This window comes from Aquarana catesbeiana, linkage group LG11 (assembly GCF_042186555.1).
Source record: "Aquarana catesbeiana isolate 2022-GZ linkage group LG11, ASM4218655v1, whole genome shotgun sequence".
NCBI lineage: Eukaryota > Metazoa > Chordata > Amphibia > Anura > Ranidae > Aquarana > Aquarana catesbeiana.
In genome coordinates, this window is record NC_133334.1 from 178,231,570 (window position 1) to 178,255,272 (window position 23,703).

Sequence of the window (23,703 nt, forward strand, 5' to 3'; positions counted from 1 at the left end):
ATTGGTAGTGTACTGCTAGCAGATTGGCTGCAAGTACTTGGGACACCTATTGCTATACCTTCATTCCTCTCAGTGCAGGATTTTTGAGAGGACTGGAGGTATAGTAGGGTTGGAGATCCCAGATGAGGAGCAAGGAGAAGTCCGTCTTTTTCTTTGATGTGGGTCTTTCAAGTGCTGTTGCCAGCGGACTGCATGGCAGGTCGTCATATGTCTGGTCAAGCATGTGGTGCCCAAGTGGCTGCTGTTCTGGCCCTGCTTGATCCTCTTCAGACATAGGTTGCAAACAGAGAAAAAACAGGGGGGTAAAAGAGAACTATGTGGCTCTGATCAACAGTCTAGTGACAACAGGCGGAAGGTCAATGATGACTACGCCTGTGGAAAGTAAGTTAATTGCTTAAACCAGTGGCACTCAGGCAATAATATAGGTGCGTTCCTCTGAATTATTTAAGAATATGAAAAAAAGGGGGGGGGGGAGATGGAATTGGAGACCAATTCCAAATGAAAGCAATTCATCAAGGAGGAACAGACAATTAACAAAAATGTATATTGATTTTATTAAATAATTCACTTGAACACCAATCAAAAAATGTAATTTAAAAACAGGTACCACCACCAATTCATAAAATAGACAATGTTGTCTTAAACACAGCTGGCCACCACACACAAGTACCATGCACACCTCCTAACATGAAAATTCAAGATGATGTCTCCTGGTAGGTCATCTAAAGGGAAGAAGATTGTCCTGATATATATCAGCGTGAAGCTAATTGCAATGGAGGGAAAGGTGGATGGTAATGCAGCCGTGTATACCTCACATCCACCGTGTGAATGTCATTGAATGGAACTAGAAATAACCAACTTGCTTGTGGTGCAGTAAGGACTGCGGTCCTGATGTACAGAGTTCACTGTGGTCATTCAATACCGTGGGGGACTGGTACCATAGGGGGAAGTTCCTGTTATGGAGCTGTAAATGCTGGAGAACTGGGGCAGGCTCAAATATATACCTGTGTTGGTCAGATCATCAGTGCTTATAGGGGAGAACAATGCTTTAAGATATGTGCAGCAGTCCCGTGGATGGGATATGAAAGGCAAGATCTCACCACTATGTAGACACCGGAGTAAGACACCGATCAGGTAGATGAGCCATATCCTGCTCGTACCGTCTCCAGGTAGCTAGTCAGGCTGTCTTCCTTCCACATGCAAGGTATCGTCAGCGACGTCCAGGTGGTGACGCTCAGGGAACGTAATGTTGAGTTGGAAGATGCAGTAATCAGTGCGGTACATGCCGTCATACGGTTCCCGGGCTGGTTTGGAAACACTCACGGAGGTACGGGCAGAATACCCAAGGCATGTGGGTGGTTCTATGAGTACGCTATGAGAAGCGTAGTGGCATCATGCTGACGCGTTTCATCCGTCACTTGGATTTCTTCAGAGCATGCGCTGTGACCGGGACAGTTATATAACCTTATATAACCTGAACGTAGAGCCACGTAGTACGTCGCATCTGGTTGTCTCTGTAACAGCGCAACTAGTTGACAGCCATACATACACAGCATATAGTACAAAATCGGCGGGCCAATCTGGAGGTGCAAAGATCTTCCTTCAAAAGGAAAGTAAAAATAGAAAAATAAATTAAACAGAGAGCCAGAGGTGTGACAGTGGCACTCAAACGGGAAGGAAGGGATAAAAAATAATAAATAAAGTGAAAACGGGAAAAAGATCCCATTATAGCTGGTAGGAGCTAGGGCATAAGGAACACAGAGAGGTTGCATTCATTATTTAACCCACGGGGGTGCATACTATTTAGATTGTATATCCACATTTTTTTCTTTCTGGCATAGGATTCTATCGAAATCACCCCTTCTCAAGGGGAGGTTCAGCCTATAAATACCCTTAAAGGTGAGTCCAGAGGGATTCCCATCATGGAATTTGATAAAGTGCAAGGAGATAGGACGCTCATCGTCCTTGCTAAGAATGATTTGGACGTGCTCACCGATTCTTTACACCCTAGCTCCTACCATCCATCATGGAGCTGGTGGATATTAGAGACTTTGCACTTCTCCACCTTCCATTTGAGCATGCCCAACAGATGCTCAATTGGGTTTAGGTCTGGAGACATGCTTTACCAGTCCATCACCTTTACCCTCAGCTTCTTTAGCAAGACAGTGGTCATCTTGGAGTTGTATTTGGAGTCGTTATCATCAGACCACAGGACGTGGTTCCAGTAATCCATGTCCTTAGTCTGCTTGTCTTCAGCAAACTGTTTGCAGGCTTACTTGTGCATCATCTTTAGAAGAGGCTTCCTTCTGGGATGACAGCCATGCAGACCAATTTGATGCAGTGTGCGGCGTATGGTCTGAGCACTGACAGGCTGACCCCCCCACCCCTTCAACCACTGGAACAATGCTGGCAGCACTCATACGTCTATTTCCCAAAGACATCCTATGGATATGATGCTCAGGACATGCACTCAACTTATTTGGTCGACCATGGCGTGGCCTGTTCTGAGAAGAACCTGTCCTGTTAAACAGCTGTATGGTCTTGGCCACCGTGCTGCAGCTCAGTTTCAGGGTCTTGGCAATCTTCTTATAGACTAGGCCATCTTTATGTAGAGCAACAATTCTTATTTTCAGATCCTCAGAGAGTTCTTTGCCATGAGATGCCATGTTGAACTTCCAGTGACCAGTATGAGAGAGTAAAAGCGATAACACCAAATTTAACGCACCTGCTCCCCATTCACACCTGACACCTTGTAACACTAACGAGTCACATGACACCGGGGAGGGAAAATGGCTGATTGGGCCCAATTTGGACATTTTCACTTAGGGGTGTACTCACTTTTGTTGCCCGAGGTTTAGACATTAATGGCTGTGTGAGTTATTTTGAGGGGACCGCATTTCTTCAGTGTTGTCACATGAAAAGATATAATAAAATATTTACAAAAATGTGAGGGGTGTACTCACTTTTGTGAGATACTGTACATACATATACTAGACTGTATATACAGTATATACATATATATATACAATCAAATACACTGCCACTAACTGAATAACATGCCTGCTTAATCTAACTCAAGCTATCTCTCTGTCCACACCAATAACACTACACATGGCCGCTCTGTAAGCAGCCTTATATAGTGTGGGACGTGGACTTAGTCCTCCTGAGCCATGATTGGCCAAAGGCACCATGCCTTTGGCCAATTATGGCTCTCTCAGCAGAGTGCGCTGTGAATGGCCAAAGCATGCAGGTCAGGTGCATGCTTTGGCCAATCATCATACAGCAATGCACTGCGATCTCGCAGTGCTCGAATTTTCCATGAACGCCCCGAACTTATGTTCAACCCGAATATCGAGCTCATCCCTAATTTTTAACATACACATCAAAACTAGCCCCAATACTCGTCTATTTCTGATGTGTTTGACCATTTCATATTTATAAATCTTTCTCAACATTTACTGGATTTTTACTGATTTTAAGGAGCTGCTGTGTTATGGCTATGGACTGACTCAGTCCTGTGACAAGAGCTAGCGGAAGCAGATTCCCTCTTAACAGACATTCTGGTTTCTACTCTAGTTAATTAATAATCAGCAATTAATAATAAGCAGCCATTAATAAGCAATAGTTTTATTCTGATGGCTCTCAACAGTGCCTCGAAAATTATGTCAGGTAATGTTTGAACAATTTAGTCAGCTAAATAGATCAAACCATCGTGCCTCTAATACAAAAATAATTTCTACAAATAATTTACTGACTTGATTAATTATTTTGAGTTTTTTTGCCAAGCAGAATTCTTTAGATAACACAACAAGATCAGTGTAAGTATTGACTGCAGACTATCAAAATAAATGAATATTTATGTAGAATAAGTCACTTACGAACACCACTAACAGTTTGATTAATAGGTTGACACAGACAGTATAATTTACAATGGTTTGCTAAAGCCTTGGTATATCTGCTGGATTGAACTAAAAATTTAAATTTCCCCTATTGTAGCTATCCTAATTTGTTTTTATACATTCATACATAATCTGCGTTTGACTAACTCGACCGTGAACCCACTGCAGTCAGATTTCCAGGTGGAGTCCTTCTATACAGCCAAATAAAATGACCCAATTTTCTGGTGTTAGGATATCTGTGGAGGTAGCAAATGTCATGTGCCTGCGATTGAACCTGGGTCTTGCTGTTCTTGGGCTGTGGCTAGGGATGAGCCCGATGTTTGAGTCGAACGTAAGTTTGATTTAAACATTGGGTGTTTGCCTGTTCGGCGAATTTAGAACATTATAGGGCGTTTGTGGGAAATTTGAGCAGACGTGGTATGCCCCATAATGCACTGCAAGATCGTCAATGCACTGCAAGATCGCAGTGCATTGACAGCTGCTGATTGGCCAAAGCATGCACCTAACCTGCATGCTTTGGCCAATCAGTGTGCTCTGCTGTGAGAGCCATGATTGGCCAAAGGCTGGGTGCCTTTGGCCAATCATGGCTCAGGGGGCTAAGTCCATGCCCCACACTATGTAAGGCTGCTTACATAGCGGCCGTACATAGTGTAATGAATGAGAGCAGCAAAATTACATTTCTAAAGGGAAAAATGTCATTTAAAACTGCTCATGGCTGTAATGTATTGTCAGGAATATACATAAAAATCATTGGGAAAAAAAAAGGGCGTGAGTCCCCCCCCCCATTACCAGGCCCTTCAGGTCTGGTATGGATATTAAGGGGAACCCCACACCATGGCATGGCCCCCCAAAATCCATACCAGACCCTTATCTGAGTACGCAGCCTGGTAGGCCGCAGGAAAAGGGGGGGCGAGAGTCCCCCCCTCCTGAACCGCACCAGGCCACATGCCCTCAACATGGGGAGGGTCCTTTGGGGTCCCCCCAAAACACCTTGTCCCCATGTTGATGGGGACAAGGGCCTCTTCCCCACAACCCAAACCCTGCTTATTGCAGCCTTTTCATAATAATAGCTAATATATAGCTGAGGGCGGGGCCACCCAGTGATGTAAACGGGTGACACCACCCCCTCTGACTTCACATAGCGTCACATGATGTCAGAAGGGGTCACCCGGTGGCGCCGCCCTCATCTATATAACAGCTGTCATCGCGAAAAGGCTGTTTTTCTGACACTTTTTTGGTGAATGAGGGGTACAATGTACCTGATATCCATTTACATAGGGGGGTGGGATCTGGGGGTCCCCTTGTTAAAGGGGGCTTCCAGATTCCGATAAGCCCCCCCGCCCGCAGACCCCCACAACCACCGGGCAAGGGTTGTGGGGAAAGGGCCCTTGTCCCCATCAACATGGGGACAAGGTGTTTTGGGGGGACCCCAAATAACCCCCCCGTGTTGAGGGCATGTAGCCTGGTACGGTCCCCCTTTTCCTGCGGCCTGCCAGGTTGCGTGCTCAGATAAGGGTCTGGTATGGAATTGGGGGGACCCCCCCACACCATTTTTTTATTTTGGCATGGGGTTCCCCTTAAAATCCATACCAGACCTGAAGGGCCTGGTAATGAACTGGACTTGCGCTGGTTTTTTCAATGATTTTTATGTATATTGCCGGGATCCGGCAATACACTACAGCCGCAAACAGTTTTAAATGACATTTTTCCTTTAGAAATGTAATTTTGCTGAGTTACTGTTATGAACATGGGAAAGATGCCCTACTTTACAGGCAGACTAAGGAGACCCCCCGGCACAATATTTAAAGGCATATTTCATTTTTATTGTTTCACTTTAAGCATTATTAAAATCACCGCTCCTGAAAAAACGACTATTTTTAAAAAAAATGTTTACATTGATACATGTCCCCTGGAGCAGGACCCAGGTCCCCATACTCTTTTTATGGCAATAACTTGCACATAAGCCTTTAAAATTAGCACTTTTAATTTTTCACGTTTGTGTCCCATAGACTTTAACGTTGTCATAGACTTTTATTTGTGTTCGCACACATTTTTTACCTGTTCACATGTTCTGCTGCGAACTGAACCGGGGGGGTGTTTGGCTCATCCCTAGCTGTGGCTCTATACCCTCTGCCACTGGGGAACTAGAGTCATGCACTATACACCTTCAATAGTACCTTTGCTCCTAGTACTCTCTAGCCCCACCTGTCTTCCAGCTGCAATCAATCCACAATCAGATCAGTTTAAATTGCAGTACTTTCTGTGGACTATGCCCATTTGTTAGATCTGTTTCCCTGGGTGTGTGACATACTGCTGGGTTACTGAACTTCTGGACATTGATCTCTGGCTGTTTTCTGGATTACTCTCTTTGCCTGACGATTCTGCATTACTCGGCCAGCCTGTGTATGATTCTGCCTGTCCCCAATCCATCTGGATTCTGACTCTGTACCTTGCTGCCAAGACTCATGCTGACCAACCTCTGTCTCACTATGCTAATGCTCCATCAAAAGTTCCACTTTGGACTAAACCTTCCAAAAGGCACCTTACAACAAATCAGCTAGCAGAAAATAATTGCACACAGAAAATCAATAATTAATATGAAACTATAGTTACCCTCTAAAATGTCCTTTTGGCCAGACTTTCCTAAGACGGCTGCCGACTAATTGGTGGAGTTGCTCTACCCCAAAATGGTGTCTAGCTAGGCTGGAGCTGTGTGCCCTGGCTTCAGTTGGTGAGGTGAGGTGAAATCTACCTGACTTGCTATTTTATCTAGTTGTAAACAATACATGCATAAAAATTTGATAAACCTTCCCCAGAAGGTGTAACCTTCTCTATGATTGGTGGGGCAGTATAATCAACCCCGTGTTTGTCTATGAATTAGCCCACCAGATGGCACTCGAGGACAAGAAATGTCTCTTTCATTTTTTTTTTTTTTTTTAGGGGGGATAGATTTTGTAAAATAATCTGTGATAGGATAAATTAAAGTTTACTAAAATAAGGTTGGACTATGATTCTATCTAAAATATATAGAATGCCTTAGACAATCTGGTGATTTCTAATTTATGATCGTTACTCTTTTGGTGTAGCGGTATTCAAATTGAAACTTCAAACTAAAGAGATGGCATGATTTCATAATCAAATATTAATTATACACATTCAATTCCCACACTATAAACTATTATTTGGGTATGGCTACATTATAAACCACTCATTTCTAAAATAATGATTACAAGTAAACAACCATAACTATAGTGAGCTTAATAGATCCTTTTAAGATAATAGACATGGAGCCCCGACCCAGCCCAATCCCCTCTCTCTCCTGATTGGCTAGCTGACTTTGACAGCAGCGGCAGCCAATGGCGCCGCTGCTGTGTCTCAGTCAATCAGGAGGGAGAATCTCATGGACATCACTGGACAGAGAGGGACCTGTACATATTGAAATTTCCAATAAAGGGCGATCAACCAATGTATGGCAACACAAATCAGTCTCATTTGTAGAGTGGAAACCTCTGGGATGGGAACGAATAATAAACATTGAGGTGGAGTAAGAGAAAGTTGAGTATCTGCTATTTTAGAGGCAAAAGCGTCAAGTTTTCTCCAAATTGGAGCAACATGCGAGCATTCCCAAAAAAAAGATGGAGAAGTGTACCTGAAGCATGACACACCCTAAAACGCAATGGAGATACAGTTGGAAAAATAGCATGGATTCTAACTGGAGTTTGATACCATCTTGTATGTTGTTTCCCTTATGTTATGAGACCTTGTACACTTCTTCAAATTGTCAATACAGTCACTCCAATTCTGGGTGTCCTGCTCCAGTGAGTACTCCGATTCCCACTTGACTCTGTAGGGGAGGGGGCCAGAAGAGATTTGACTATTTAACTAGGTATATATTTCGGAGATGAAACCCTTGCCTCTAGGGTTGTGTAAACATAGTTACATAGTTGGTAAGGCTGAAAAAAGACAATAGTCCATCCAGTTCAACTTGTGTAGGTGCATGTATCAGTGTCTATAATTTCCCTGTATGATATCCCTGTATGTTGTGTCCTTTAAGATGTATTTCTAATGCCCTGTACACACGGTCGGATTTTCCAATGGAAAATGTTCGATGGGGGCTTTTTGTCAGAAATTCCGACCGTGTGTATGCTCCATCAGACATTTTCCATCAGAATTTCCGACACACAAACTTTGAGATCTGGATCTCAAATTTTCCAACAACAAAATCCGTTGTCAGAAATTCTGATCGTGTGTACACAATTCCGACGCACAAAGTTCCACGCATGCTCGGAATCAAGCAGAAGAGCCGCACTGGCTACTGAACTTAATTTTTCTCGGCTCGTCGTACGTGTTGTACGTCACCGCGTTCTTGACGTTCGGAATTTCTGACACCATTTGTGTGGCCGTGTGTATGCAAGACAAGTTTGAGCCAACATCCGTCGGAAAAAATTCATGGATTTTGTTGTCGGAATGTCTGATCATGTGTACAGGGCATAAGAGTCTTTTAAAGATATCCATACTCCCTGCATCCACCACCAATTATGGGAGAGTGTTCCGCATCCTTATTGCCCTAACAGTGAATAACCCCCTATGCAGTTCAAGGTTAAACCGCTTCTCCTCCAGTCTCATTGTGTGGCCCCGTGTCCTTTTACACTCTCTAGGACTGAATTGTTTATTTCCTATGCTGGGATCCCCATTGAGATATTTGTTGATCGCTATCATGTCCCCTCTCAAGCGTCTTTTCTCCAGCGAGAATATATTTAGTGTTTGCAGCCGTTCCTCATAATTGAGGTCCTCCAGTCCCCTTATTAGTTTAGTTGCTCTTCTTTGGACTCTCTCCAGCACATCCCTTCGGACTGGTGGCCAGAACTGAAAGGAAAACTCCAGATGAGGTCTAACCAGAGCTTTATAAAGTGGCAAAATTATAGTTTTGTCCCTGGAGTATATCCCCATTTTTATGCATGCTAATATTCTGTCCTGCTTTGGTAGCTGCAGCTTGGCAATGCATGCTGTTGCTCAATCTGTCATCTATTAGCACCCCTAGATCCTTCTACATCCTTGATTCTCCTAGTTGTTTTCCACCTAGTGAGTATTTTTCTTTAATGTTTTTTGACCCCAATTCTATTACTTTACATTTCTCCACATTAAACCATTTGCCATTTATCTACCCACTGTTTTATTATGTTCAGGTCGTTCTTCAAAATTTCTATGTCTTGATGCAAGTTTATTGCTCTGCTTATCTTTGTGTCACTCGCAAAGATTGAGACTGAACTAGTTATCCCATACTCTATATAATTTATGAATAAATTGAATAGAATTGGTCCCAAGAGAGAACCTTGGGGTACCCCACTCACCACTCCAGACCAGTGTGAGTACATGTAATTTATTACTACCCTTTGAACCCATCCCTGTAATCCCTGTTTTTTACCCAAGCACAAACCCTAAGGTCCAAGCCTGCGGACCTCAGCTTGTAAATTAAGCATTTTTGGGGGACTGTATCAAATGCTTTTGCAAAGTCCAGATACACCACATCCACAAGCCTCCCTCTATCTAGATGGCGGATTACTTCCTCATAGAATGTTAGCAGATTGGTCTGGCAGGAATGTCCTCTCATAAACCCATGCTGATTACCACTAACGGGTATGAGCCGAACACCCCCCGGTTCATTTTGCACTAGAACCTGCGAACGGACCGAAAATTTGCGTGAACTTTAGAACCCCATTGAAGTCTATGGGACTCAAATGTTGAAAATCAAAAGTGCTAATTTTAAAGGCTATTTGCATGGTATTGTCCTAAAAAGGGTTTTTACTGCCCGGGTCCTGCCCCAGGGGATGCAAAAAAAAGTTTTAAAAACGTCCGTTTTTTTGGGAGCAGTGATTTTAATGATGCTTAAAGTGAAAAAAAAAAGTGAAATATTCCTTTAAATATCGTACCTGGGGGGTGTCTATAGTATGCAGTCCCTGCACAAAATGACATTTTTAAAGGAATAAAAGTCATTTAAAACTGCTTGCGGCTTTAATGTAATGTCGGGTCCCGGCAATATGGATGAAAATCAGTGAGACAAACGGCAAGGGCACCCCCCCCCAGTCCATTACCAGGCCCTTTGGGTCTTGTATGGATATTAAGGGGAACCCCACACACAAATAAAAAAGAGTTAAGGCGTGGGGCTTCCAGGCCCTATATACTCTCAACAGCAGTATACAGGCAGTGCAAACAAGACGGGGACTGTAGCTTTGTTGTTAAGTAGAAAAAGTTTGTAATTTTGAACTGGTACATTTTTAAAGTGTAGCTCCAGCCAAAAAATCTATTTTAAGCTTTTTGGAAAACATAGGGAAGGGTTATCACCCCTGTGACATTTTTTTTGCTGTCTGTGCACCACTGCAGAAGATTTCACCTCACTTTCTGTCCCAATGACAAATGTTTTTTTGACAACTTGGGGTTTTTAGTGAAACAAGGATTGTTGATAAAGCACCAGTGGAGAGGAGACACGTTTTTCCCATATTAACTCTTACAGGAGAGAATTTCCCTTCTTAGGGGTAGATTTCATGATCACTTCCTGTTGTCTCCTTCCGTTTGCAAGTAGGAGTCGTTTGTAAGTTGGATGTTTGAAAGTAGGGGCCTGCCCTATATACTCTGCAGAAATTGGGGCCTTAGGTGTTGGTGTTGCCACAATACTATAAGCCCTCACAGTTACTCTGGGTGGGCGCAGGAACGGGCCCTGCTGTGAAATATTAGATCAAGAATTGTAATTACACGCCCCTGTTGAACAGGGTCAGAAAAATTGGGCCTTTGGTGGTGGTGGTGCTGGTGCCACAACACTGTAAGTCGTCACAGTTACTCTTGGTGGGTGCAGAAACGGGCCCTGCTTTGAAACATTAGTTCAAGAATTGTAATTACATGCACCTGTTGAACAGGGGAAGAAAAATTGGGCCTTTGGTGGTGGTGCCACATCACTGCAACCCCTCAAAGATACTCTAGTTGGAGCGCAGGAATGAGCCCTCCTGCAAAATATTGCATCAAAAATTGTAATTACACGCCCCTGTTAAACAGGGGCTGAAAAATTGGGCCTTAGCCACTGGTGGCGGTGCCCAGAACCAAAAATATTCTTAGCTATCAGCATGATCATTGAAGAGGAAGAGGATAGTCACTGCATAGGCAGTCTTGAAGGGATCTGACATTTCAAAAAAAATTATTCGGTTACATCAGCATCAGGGGCTTGGTAGCTGGTGGTGATCCAAGACTGATTCATTTTTATGAAGGTCAGTTGATCGACCGAGTCAGTGGACAGGCGCACACTGTGATCTGTTACAAAGCCTCCAGCAGCACTGAATGTGCGTTCTGAAAGAACGCTGGATGCAGGACAGGCCAGTAGCTCAATTGCATACTGTGCAAGCTCTGGCCAGTGATCCATCCTCAAGACCCAGTAACCCAGAGGATTTTCAGTGGGAAAGGTGTCCAAGTCAGATGTTGCCCCTAGGTATTCCTGCATCATGTAAAACAGATGCTGGCGATGGTTGCTGGAACCGATCATACCTTTGGGCTGCGGACTAAAAAATTGTCTGAACGCATCGGTCAGATGGCCACCTTCACCGCTCCTCTTTTTACTGACCGAGGCCTCAGCAACACGTTGTCCAGGAACAGGAGTTTATAACCTCTCAGTCTCTGGGATCGCATTGCACAGACCTTTCTACAAGGCCTCCCGAAGATGTTTCATCCTCTGCTCCCTCTGCGATGGCAAGATAAGGTCCGCAACCTTACCCTTGTAACATGGATCAAGGAGAGTTGCCAGCCAGTATTGATCCCTCCCCTTGATACCAGGAATACGAGGATCCTTCCGCAGGCTTTGCAGGATCACGGAGGCCATGCAGCGTACGTTTGCTGAGGCATTCGGTCCGGAGTCCTCTGGGTCACTAAGGACGACATGATCCGCAGCCACCTCCTCCCAGCCACGTACAAGTCCATGGGTTTCTTGAGACTGCAAATGATCCCTTAAAGACTGCTGCTGATGCTGAGTGCCAGGCTTCACCTCCATGCTGACACAATCCTCCTCCTCGTCCTCTACCTGTGTGATCGGCGGGCACGCAGGAACACTGTCTGGATAAAGGGGGCCTTGAAAGCTAAGGAAGTCCTCCTCTTCCTGCCTCTGTTCTGCCTCAAGTGCCCTGTCCATTATTCCACGCAGCGTGTGCTCCAACAGGTGGACAAGGGGGAGAGTGTCACTGATGCATGCACTGTCACTGCTCACCATCTTCATGGCCTCCTCAAATGGTGACAGGACAGTGCATGCATCCCTGATCATGGCCCACTGGCGTGGGAAAAAAAACAAGCTCCCCTGACCCTGTCCTGGTGCCATAGGTGCATAGGTACTCATTGATGGCCCTCTGCTACATGTGCAGCTGCTGCAGCATGGCCAACATTGAGTTCCTCCTGGTGGGCATGTCACATATTAGGCCGTTCTTGGGCAGGTTAAATTCCTTTTAGAGGTCAGCCAGCCGAGCACTGGCATTATATAACCGGAGGAAATGCACACAGACTTTCCTGGCCTGCCTCAGGACATCCTGTAAGCCCGGGTACCTGCCCAAGAACCGCTGCACCTCCAAGTTAAGGACGTGAGCCAAACAGGGCACATGGGTCAGTTGTCGTTGTCGGAGGGCGGAGAGGAGGTTGGTGCCATTGTTGCAAACCACCATTCCTGCTTAAGCTGGTGTGGCGTCAACCACCTCTGAGCCTGCCCCTGCAGAGGTGACAGAATCTCTGCCCCAGTGTGGCTCCTGTCCCCCAAGCACACCAGCTCAAGCACCGCATGGCATCTTTTGGCCTACGGAGCACCGCTGGTTCTGAGGACAAAGCACAGGAAGAGGCCATGGAGGAAGAAGAATAGGAGGGGTGGAGGAGAGAAGCGTGTTACAATCACTAGTATTAGCATTTTGGAGGCGTGGTGGCGGAACAACCTCCAACACTACTGCACCTTGTCCTACATCCATCCCAGCTGCCAGCAGAGTCACCCAATGCGCCGTGAAAGATAGGTAACGTCCCTGTCCATGCCTGCTGGACCATGAGTCAGCAGTAATATGCACTGAGCGAGGCCAAGACATGGCCTTCCACATGCCGGTAGAGAGCCGGAATCGCCTTCCGTGAGAAAAAGTGGCATTTGGGAACCTGCCACTGAGGAACCGCACATTCCACAAACTCACGGAAGGGGACAGAGTCTACCAACTGAAAAGGCAGCAGTTGAAGTGCTAGCAATTTAGCCAAGCTAGCATTCAACTGCTGGGCATGTGGATGGCTGGGAGCGAACTTCTTTCGGTGGTGCAGCAACTGGGGAAGGGAAATTTGCCTGGTACAATCTGACATTGATGTACCGATAGCAGATTGCCCGCAAGTACTTGGCTGTGACGCACCTAATTCTACACCTTCATTCCTCTCAGTGCAGATCTCAGAGAGGACTGAAGGTATAGTGGGGTGGGAGATCCCAGCTGATGAGGAGCAAGGAGAGGTCCTCTTTGTTTTTTGGTGTGGGTCTTTTAGGTATGCTTGCCAACGAACTGCATGGCAGGTCAACATATGTCTGGTCAAGCATGTGGTGCCCAAGCGGGTGATGTTTTGGCCACGCGAGATAAGCTTGAGACATATGTTGCAAATAGCAGTGGGATCTGATGCACTCGTCTCAAAAAAGGCCCACACCAAAGAACTTTTGGAATAACGCGCAGAGACAGCAGCGCCTTGCACATGCGGAGCTCTGTGGTGTGATGCAGTTGGTGTGCTGCCCTTAAGCTGGCCCCTGGAGGGCATCCTGCCTCGTTGGTGATGTGCCTCCTCCTCTTCTCTCCTATCAGGCACCCACGTGGAGTCAGTGACCTCATCATCCCCTCCCTTCTCATCACTGGACCTGGCAGTATGCTGCAGCTGGGGGAACTTGACTGCCAGATTGCTGTCCTTCTTGGGCACCCCCTCTGTCTGGGCTCACGTTACTGCCTTCCTCTAGCTGAGTACCATCATCGGAGCCTTCAAAACGCTGAGCATCCTCCTGGAGCATGTACCCAACACTGTGGTCAAACAGTCTCGGGGGACTCCTCAGGAGGACATGGTGGGGCTAGGGAAGGAGTGACTGATGCCATTGAGCCGAGGGAAGAGGCCACGTTGGCAGCTGCTTTGCCAGACAAAGTACCCTGAGCCTGGGTGAGAGAGGATGAGGACGGCTTGGTCATCCACTCTACCAAGTCTTCTGCATGTTGCGGCTCAACACGGCCAGCTGCCGAAAAAAAGGACAAGCGTGTACCACGGCCACGTGCTGATGGGGATGAACCGTGTCCATGACCAGCACTGTTGCCTCTAGACACAGAGCCTGCTTGCCCTCTTTTATTGGCTGTCTGCCTCTCCTTGTTGGCCTTCCAGACATACTAATGGCCTGCAGTGAGATGTAGCTGCACAAAACTGGGATGTGTAAATATATACTGATTATACTGCAGCTAGCAGAATGCCTGCCTGTGGTATTAATAGGATCAGAAGAAGCACACCAGCACTTGTCTTCAGGTAGCTATAGGTGCAACTGTGCAGAGTACACAGTACACTACAGTAACTGTAAATACTTCCAGCTGCCTGCCTGTGGTATTAATAGGATCAGAAAAAGACCAACAGCACTTGTCTTCAGGTAGCTATATGAGCAACTGTACAGGGTACACAGTACACTAACTGTAAATACTTCAAGCTGCCTGCCTGTGGTATTAATAAGATCAGAAGAAGAACAGCACTTGTCTTCAGGTAGCTATAGGTGCAACTGTGTAGGGTACACAGTACACTAACTGTAAATACTTCAAGCGAAAAAAAGTAAGAAAGAGAAAACCTGCGCTATCAAGCAAAAAATTAATATAACTGCAGCTGCAACAAAACCACAAACATCAATGAGGTGAAAAATTACATACAAAGAAAAAATTGTGCGCTTGCATTAGATATTTAAATCTATATTACTACATGATTATCATAAGTAAATAAACAAATAAATAAAAAATAAATAAAAAACACCATCAACTTGTCTTCAGGTAGCTATATGAGCAACTGTGCAGGGTACACAGTACACTAACTGTAAATACTTCAAGCTGCCTGCCTGTGGTATTAATAGGATCAGAAAAAGAACAACAGCACTTGTCTTCAGGTAGCTATAGGTGCAACTGTGTACACAGTACACTAACTGTAAATACTGTAAAAACACCTGCCCGCCTGTCAGTATATTAGAAAGAGAATAGCAGGAATTGATCTAGCTAAACTGAATACAGTGTGTGTGTGTGTGTGTGTGTGTGTGTGTGTGTATATGTGTGTGTGTATATATATATATATATATATATATATATATATATTTATACAACACCTGGGATGCATATCTATATACAATACACTGTAAGTGCAGCTAACTGACTCGCCTACCTACTCTATCTAACTTAAATTAATTGACACTGTCTCTCTCTCTGTCTAATTCTCTCCGCCGCCGCAACACACTACACAAGGCCGCCACGCAGGCGGCCTTATATAGTGTGGGGCATGTACTTAACCCCCTGAGCCATAATTGGCCAAAGCCACCATGGCTTTGGCCAATTGTGGCTCTCTGTGCAGACGGCGCTGTGATTGGCCAAGCATGCGGGTCATAGTGCATGCTTAGCCAATCATCAGCCAGCAATGCACTGCGATGCCGCAGTGAATTATGGGCCATGACGCGCCACTCGAATTTGGCGCGAACGGCCTATTACGTTCACAATTCGGCGAATGGTCGAACACACGATGTTCGAGTCGAACATGGGTTCGACTCGAACTCGAAGCTCATCCCTAACGACTAATCATATTCTTCTCCTCAGTAAAGTTTTGGATATAATCCCTAATCATCCCCTCAAATAATTTACCCACTATTGATGTTAAGCTGACTGGCCTATAATTCCCAGGAATATGTCTCTGCCCTTTTTTTGAATATTGGTACAACATTGGCTTTTTCCAATCAACTGGTACCAATCCTGTCAGTATGCTGTCCACAAATATTAGGAACAATGGCCTGGCTATAACTTGACTGAGTTCTCTGAGGACTCACGGGTGTAAGCCATCTGGTCCTGTTGATTTATTTGTGTTAAATTTGTTGAGACTTTTTTTGACTCTGGCCTCTGTTAGCCACGTTGGTATGTCATGTGTTGTGTCACTAATACTACAGTCGCTGTCAGTAAACCCTTCTTTTTCCTGCGTAAAACCTGGAGAAGAAGGTTTTTAGTACAGTTGCTTTCTTTGTGTCATCTGTAACCATCCTCCCATCCTCATCTTTTAAGTGTGCAATGTGCTCTGATTTTGTCTTTTTACTGTTAATATATCTAAAAAAATGTTTTTGTTTATTTTTACTTTCTCCGCTATGTGTCTCTCGTAAACTTTTTTAGCTGCCCTGATTGCGATTTTACATTTCTTATTGCATTCCTTGTAGTGCAGGAATGCTTGTGGTGACCCATTCCCTTTATATTTTTAAAGGCCATAATTTTTTCCTTAATGAGGCTACTCACATTATGGTTTAACCACCCAGGTCTAATTTTCGCTTTACTATATTTATTGTGCAATGGAATGCACTGTTTGATACCTTTTGTTTAATATGTCTTCAAAGCATTCCCATTTCTCTTCTGTGTTCAATGATTCCAGACTTTGGTCCCAATTAATGTCATGTAGCAATGACCGTAGCTCAGGAAAATTGGCTCATTTGAAATTTAGTGTTTTTGTACTACCCATATGCCTCCTTTTTCTGTGATTTATGGTAAACACGATCATCCTATATCCCAAGTTGTTGCGTATCTACACATCTGAGATCAGACTTGGATTGTTCATAATAAATAGATGAAACAGGGCATTCTTTCTAGTTGGGGAATCCACCATTTGGGACATGAAGTTATCCTATAAAACATTCATGAAGTGTCGGGCCTTTAGTGAGTGAGTTGTTCCCTTGCCCAGTCTATATTGGGATCATTGAAGTCCCCGGTTATGATTACATTACCCTGTTTTACTGCCATTTCTAACTGAGATAGTAATTCCAGCTCCTCCTCCTCCTTCATGTTGGGTGGCCTATAGCATACCCCCACTATTAATTTCCCACTCACCTCCTCTCTTTGAAGTTCTACCCATACTGATTCCCCCTCCCCCTAGTCCCATACATACTGTCGCTCCTCTCTACTATCCTTACATAATTTTTGACATATAAACACAGCCCTCCCCCCTCTTCTACCTTCCCTATCCTTTTGATACAGGGAATACCCCTGTATGTTGGTCAGCCAATCGTGTGAGCTGTCAAACCAAGTTTCAGTTATTCCCACAAAGTCTAAATCCTCCTCGTGTAATAGCAGCTCCAGATCAACTAGTTTGTAAGCTAGACTCCTAGCATTTGTGTTATATGAGTGCATAATGTTTCCCCCCTTTGTTTCTCCTGGCTTTGTTTTTGAATTTGAATTGCCCACTCACTTACCCCATTATTAGTTGTTATGGTTGTATTTTCAAGCAGATATGTTCATACATAGATGGGTTAGACTGTGTGTCAATTTTAAACTGAAATTTGTAGAAATGTTTGATTTGCAAGTAATGAAATAATTCTTTGTTTGGAATAAGGTATGTGGATTGGAGGGATGAAAAAGAGATAAACTCTGCGTTCTTTACTAGTCTATGTAGAAAAAGAACTTTTGAATCTGTCCACCAGGCAAAATCAGAGAGACCAGCAAAACCCGGAGGGTAAGCTGGGTTCCCTAAAAAGGCTGCTTGTGGAGGAGCTTGGGATGATGGGCAATATTTGTTGTTATAACTTTTCCAAAGCTGGAATGGACACAGGTAGCTGTGACCCGGCTCGGGTGCCCCATAGCAAGCTGCTTGCTGTGGGGGCACTGAACAGGAGGGAGGGGCCAGGATAACAGTAGTGGGACCCGAGAAGAGGAGGATCCGGGCTGCTCTGTTCAAATCCACTGCAACAGAGCAGGTAAGTATAACATGTTTGTTATTTTTATAGAAAAAAAAAGAGACTTTACAATCACTTTAAAATGTAGCTGTGTAGCTGTGATGTAGCTTGTTCAGATGGGTCTAATAGCTGTGCCACTACATTTATTGAACTCAGTCAGATATATGTGTGATATTTACTGTCTTTTGTGTTAAAAAACAAAACAAAAACTTAGACGCTGACTCTTGGCACATAAACAATTTATTCATTTGTTTACAGTCTGTGTTTAGGCTTTTTGATGAAGATGGTGATGGTCACATCTCACAGGAAGAATTTCAAGCTGTTCGCAGTAATTTCCCTTACCTCTGTGCATTCGATGAGATAGATCAAAATCAGTAAGTGTAAGCTAATTTTGAGATCTTGGAAATGGCGCTTGTGTTTTATGCAGTTTGAATATGCCACATCTTTTATGTTAATGTTATATATATATATATATATATATATATATATATATATATGTTATTCTTATTGTATACTTGTGGTATTTTGTCTTTAAAAATAAGACCTTTGGGTTACAAATATGGTTTGCATGACATGAGAATGTTTGTTTTTAAATGACTAATTTAAGAGGTTAGTGAAGTATAGAAGCCTTGTTAAAATAAACTAGTTAACCTTGAAACTAAAATGGAAGCACAATCTTTAGAACCAATTTTTAGTCATTAGTCATGTAATTGCAAGACACATTGCAATAATCTCTTATCAACACTCAAGATGGAGCAAGAGTTGTTGTAACAAACTTCACGTGATAAGGGAAAGCAAATATCTGTACTATTGTTCTCCCACTTTAGAATGTTAGTGGTATTTGTTGCATTTGTTAGTTGCATAAGAATGATCTTAGAATCATAGTAAACATAACCAGTCCCAGTACATAGTTGGTTTGTAGCAAGTCATTGATATTTTGTTCACAAGTTGTTACATTCATCATGTTACTTTCAACCAAGGATACATAGAAACTTCTGCACAGATAAATTGCTTGCTTTCCTAGCTGGAAAAAGGGGATAGATTTTTGGGACTTGCTTGTTAAATATCAGGAAAGCAGGTGCTGCCCAAATAAACTCAGGTGTGGCAAACTTGTAAGTTTTCTGCAGAGACTAAAAACCACAGCCGATTTCCTGGTACCTCTTAGGCTGGGTTCACATCTATGCGGCTGTGCTTGATGCATTTTTCAGGCACGCTTTGCAGTGCATTTTGCGTTTTTAAACCCTGGTGTTTTATGCGTTTTTTTATGCAGTTTTCATGCATTTTACCTTTTCTTTTCTCTTTAGATACACTGTAAATTGCTGGTTGCTAAGGAGGGGGCCGGGAATCTGGCAGCCACGTTCTTAACAACCGATGAGTCATCAGCTGTCAGTGGGGTTCCCCGCTGACAGCTGAATGTAAAAAAAAAATGTGTCTGCAAAAAAAAGAAGAAATTGCCAATTAGAAAAACGGCATGGGGTCCCACCCCCCCAGGTACATACCAGGCCCTTCAGTTCTAGTATGGATTCAGTGGGGACCTCCCCATGCCAGCATTTTTTTTTTAATCGGTGTGGGGTCCTCCCCAAGATCTATACAAAACCCTTATCTGAGCATGCAGCCCGGCAGGTCAGGAAAGGGAGGGGATGAGCGAGCGCCCCCCTTCTGAACCATACCAGGCCGCATGCCCTCAACATGTTGATGGGGACAAGGGCCTCTTCCCGACAACCCTGGGCTGTGGTTGTCTGGGTCTGCGGTTGGGGGGCTTATCATAGTCTGGAAGCGCCCTTAGATCCTGGCCCCCCTATGTGAATGAGTATCGGGTACATCGTACCCCTACCCATTCACCCGAAAAAGCAGTGAAATGTTAAAAAAAAAACCAAGAGCTGGTTTTTGACAAGCCCTTTATTAAAAAAAGAAGCCCCAAGCTGTCTTCTTCCCGAGCTGTGTTCTCTCTGAACTGTCTTCTCCTCGTGCTGTCTTTTTCTCTCTCACAAGGGGCAGGCTCTCCTGGTGATGTCACCGGATGGCCATGCCGTATGGCTATATAAGAGATGCCAGACAGCAGGCGGCAACACAATGGAGGAAGTTGACCTTAGAAGAAGAGCGGCCTTTTTTTGTTTTTAGCGGGTAACCGGCGGGGAGGAAGAAGACAGCTCAGGGAGAAGACAGAACGGGGAGAAGGCAGAACTGGGCTTCTTTTTTAATAAAGCACTTGTCAAAAAATGGCTCTTGTTTTTTTGGACATTTCACTGCTTTCTCAGGTGAATGGGTAAGGGTACGATGTAACCGATACCCATAGAGGGGGCAGGATCTGGGGGCTCCCTTGTTAAAGGGGGCTTCCAGATTCCAATAAGCCCTCTGCCCGCAGACCCTCACAACCACAGCCCAGGGTTGTCGAGAAGAGGCCCTTGTCCCCATCAACATGGGGGGTAAGGTGCTTTTCCCCCACCCCAAAGCACCCATCCTCTCATGTTGGGGGCATGCTGTTTTTTTTTTTGCTGGCAATTTCTTTTTTTTTTACATTCAGCTGTCAGTGATTTCCTGACCCCCTCCTTAGCAACCAGCTATATACAGTATTTAAACAGAAAAATAAAAAACGCAAACACATCGAACATTGCATCACAAACACTTGCTTTTCTGGTGCTATTTCATTGAAGTCTATTACATGCAAAATGTGGAAAAAAGTCCCCAAACCTTTCTAAAAATGCACCGGACAAAAAATGCATAGGTGTGAACCTGTACCACAGAAAACCATGTTAAATGGACTGTAGTGCGTTTCTGTAAACTGCAAAATGCACTAAAAAATACAAAAGGTGTAAACCTAGGGTAAATATGCAAGGTTTTGAAGTCTTGATTAACTTTAATCTGTTGGCCCCTCTATTTTTAGTTTCCATTCAGTAAAGCTTTATGAAGAAAATATAATAAAAGTGGGTTGTATTTTAAACTGCTTTGCAGAAACCAAGTGCATGACTGGAAATCACAGGGCTCCATAGCAACATTTTGATGGGGCTTCCAACAGTGGCAGATGTCTTGTAAATGATCCATATTTACACTCCATTAACACTAGTGGTGGTATATAATGTACCATTTTTTTACACCCCCTTACACCTTTTGGTCAGAGGTTGATGGTCTATATTGCACCCTCATAGGGCTTCTATTTGTGTTCTTTAGCACTATGTTGGACATTTTGATTATTTTGAACATTTGCAGGATGAAGTCAGGCATCTAGCATTGTACCCATGAGCAGACTTGGCTACTTAGAGATCCATCTTCCCCTTCATAAGCCGATGGTGTGCTGAGCCTGTACTGTGTTTTTTCTTTAGCATTGGATAGAATTTGGAAAGGTTAGAACCCCTGCCAGGTTCATATTAATTGCATGTCATCCATCCTGCACTTTCACCTTTCTCACCTGATTCCAATGAATACACTGCATTTATCATATAGTGAACTGCCAATATTGAACATGTAGTAAAACCGCCAATATTTCAGACAATTGCAGGTCCCCTTTCTGCAGGTTACAGACAGTGTGCAAGCTAACCAAACACATACAATATCTCACAAAAGTGAGTACATCCCTCACATTTTTGTAGATAATTTATTATATTTTTTCATGTGACAACACTGAAGAAATTACACTTTTTGCTACAATGTAAAGTAGTGAGTGTACAGCTTGTATAACAGTGGAAATTCGCTGTCCCCTCAAAATAACTCAACTAGGGATAACCCCACCGGTTCAGTTCGCAGCAGAAAATGCAAACAGGCTTAAAAATTGTGCGAACACGCATACACCATTAAAATCTATGGGACACGAACATGAAAAATCAAAAGTGCTCGTTTTAAAGGCTTATATGCAAGTTATTGCCATAAAAAAGTGTATGGGGACCTGGGTCCTGCCCCAGGGGACATGTACAGTTGTGCTCATAAGTTTACATACCCTGGCAGAAATTATAATTTCTTGGCCATTTTTCAGAGAATATAAATAACACAAACATTTTTCATTCCTGGTTAGTGTTTGGCTGAAGCCATTTATTATCAATCAACTGTGTTTACTCTTTTTAAATCATAATGGCAACAGAAACTACCCAAATGACCCTGATCAAAAGTTTACATACCCTGGTGTTTTTGGCTTGATAACATGCACACAAGTTGACACAAAGGGGTTTGAATGGCTATTAAAGTGTAAGTAAACCCTCCTATCATTTTCAGCCAAGGAAGGTGCCATCTTTGCCTCTGTTTATTCTACAACTGCCATGATACTGCATGTGATCAGTTTGGACACCAGCCATTGGATGGTTTGACAGTTTGGTTGAGAGCATAACCAATGGGAGTGTTACATTTCTGGCACGTGCCAGAAATTAAACTATTTTATGGATGGGTTTACTTCCGCTTTAAGGCCTCTTTCACACGGGGCAGATCAGTCATGATCCGCCCCGTGAACATCCGCTTGCTCAGCGGGGATAGCTCCGCCGATCCCCGCTGAGCAGGAAGATGACAGGTGCATCGCTGCACACTGTGCAGCGACGGACCTGTCAGAGCGCCGCTCTCCCCTATGGGGGGATCGGATGATGACGGTCCGTAGTGTCCGTCGTCATCCGATCCGATCCGAAAACGGAGGAAAAAGTAGGTTTTTCCTCCGTTACACTTTTCGGATCGGAGCGGGTCGGATGTCAGCGGACATGTCACCGCTGACATCCGACGCTCCATAGGGATGACTGTATGTCCGTTTTTCATCCGAAAACGGATGGATGAAAAACGGACATACGGATCATCCGTGTGAAAGAGGCCTTAAGGTAACCATCCTGATCTGTTTGCTTGTAATTAATGTGTGTGCATAAAAGGTCAGTGAGTTTCTGGACTCCTGACAGCCCCTTGCATCTTTCATCCAGTGCTGCACTGATGTTTCTGGATTCTGAGTCATGAGGAAAGCAAAAGAATTGTCAAACAATCTGCAGGAAAAGATAGTTGTATAAACAGGAAAGGGATATAAAAAGATATCCAAGGAATTGAGAATGCCAATCAGCAGTGTTCAAACTCTAATCAAGAAGTGGAAAATGAGGGGTTCTGAAACCAAACCACGGTCAGGTAGCCAACTAGGGGTTCAGCCACAACTGCCAGGAAAATTGTTCGGGATGCAAAGAAAAACCCACAAATAACTTCAGGTGAAATACATGTAGCACCCTCTACCTTTAGGTAGGTGCTAGAATAGGATTTCTGGGTTTAAAGCTTTTTAAATTTAAATTTAGCCAGGCCTATGCTTTAGACTGCTCCTGGTTGTTTTGATCTGGGACTGGGAGTGTTTAGTGTAGTGGTGGGTGTGACCACCTGTGCTCTGACTCAGAAGTGCCTCCCCTGCTTTCAGGAAGACTGTTCTGGAACAGGGGTTGGACCTGAAGTTTGAGTGGCACTCAGCTCATGTGAGGAGCTCTGACTCATTCGGTATTGGCAGGGGGCAGGCCTCCCATATAATCTGGGGTCACATGCTGCCAGGGAGGAGTTCTGAAGGAGCAGGAAAAGGAGAATGGAGTTATAGGTAGCTGCTGCAGGGCATCCCCATGTGGGGGGCACGCCGAGCATGGAGGAGGGATGGAGGAGCTGCTAGGATGGATTCCTAGATAAAGATCTTCACCATGGAATTGGGGTCAAGCTAACGTGACCAGGGAACACAGGACTTGTCCACAGGAGAGGATCTGTGAAGGAGAAGCAACAGTAGGACTGAGGAGAGTAGATCAACGTTTTGTGACCGGGGAACACAGAACTTGCCTTTTGGAGAAGGACAGTGTGAAAGAAGCAAAAGGAAAATTGTTGAGAGTAGTGCAGAATGCTGTGGCCGGGGAACGCAGCGTTTACAGTTATGGA

General features: G+C 44.2%; 1 protein-coding gene across 6 annotated transcripts in view; it reads left to right on the top strand.

Moving 5' to 3' along the window:
* Positions 1–23,703, top strand: part of RASGRP2 (RAS guanyl releasing protein 2) — a 1,629,940-nt gene that overhangs the window by 1,073,247 nt on the left and 532,990 nt on the right. For all 6 annotated transcript variants that reach the window (XM_073605066.1, XM_073605065.1, XM_073605067.1 and 3 more), the window contains one exon: positions 18,109–18,224. In XM_073605066.1, the coding sequence (XP_073461167.1) occupies positions 18,109–18,224 (116 nt within the window). The remainder of the gene's footprint in view (positions 1–18,108; positions 18,225–23,703) is intronic.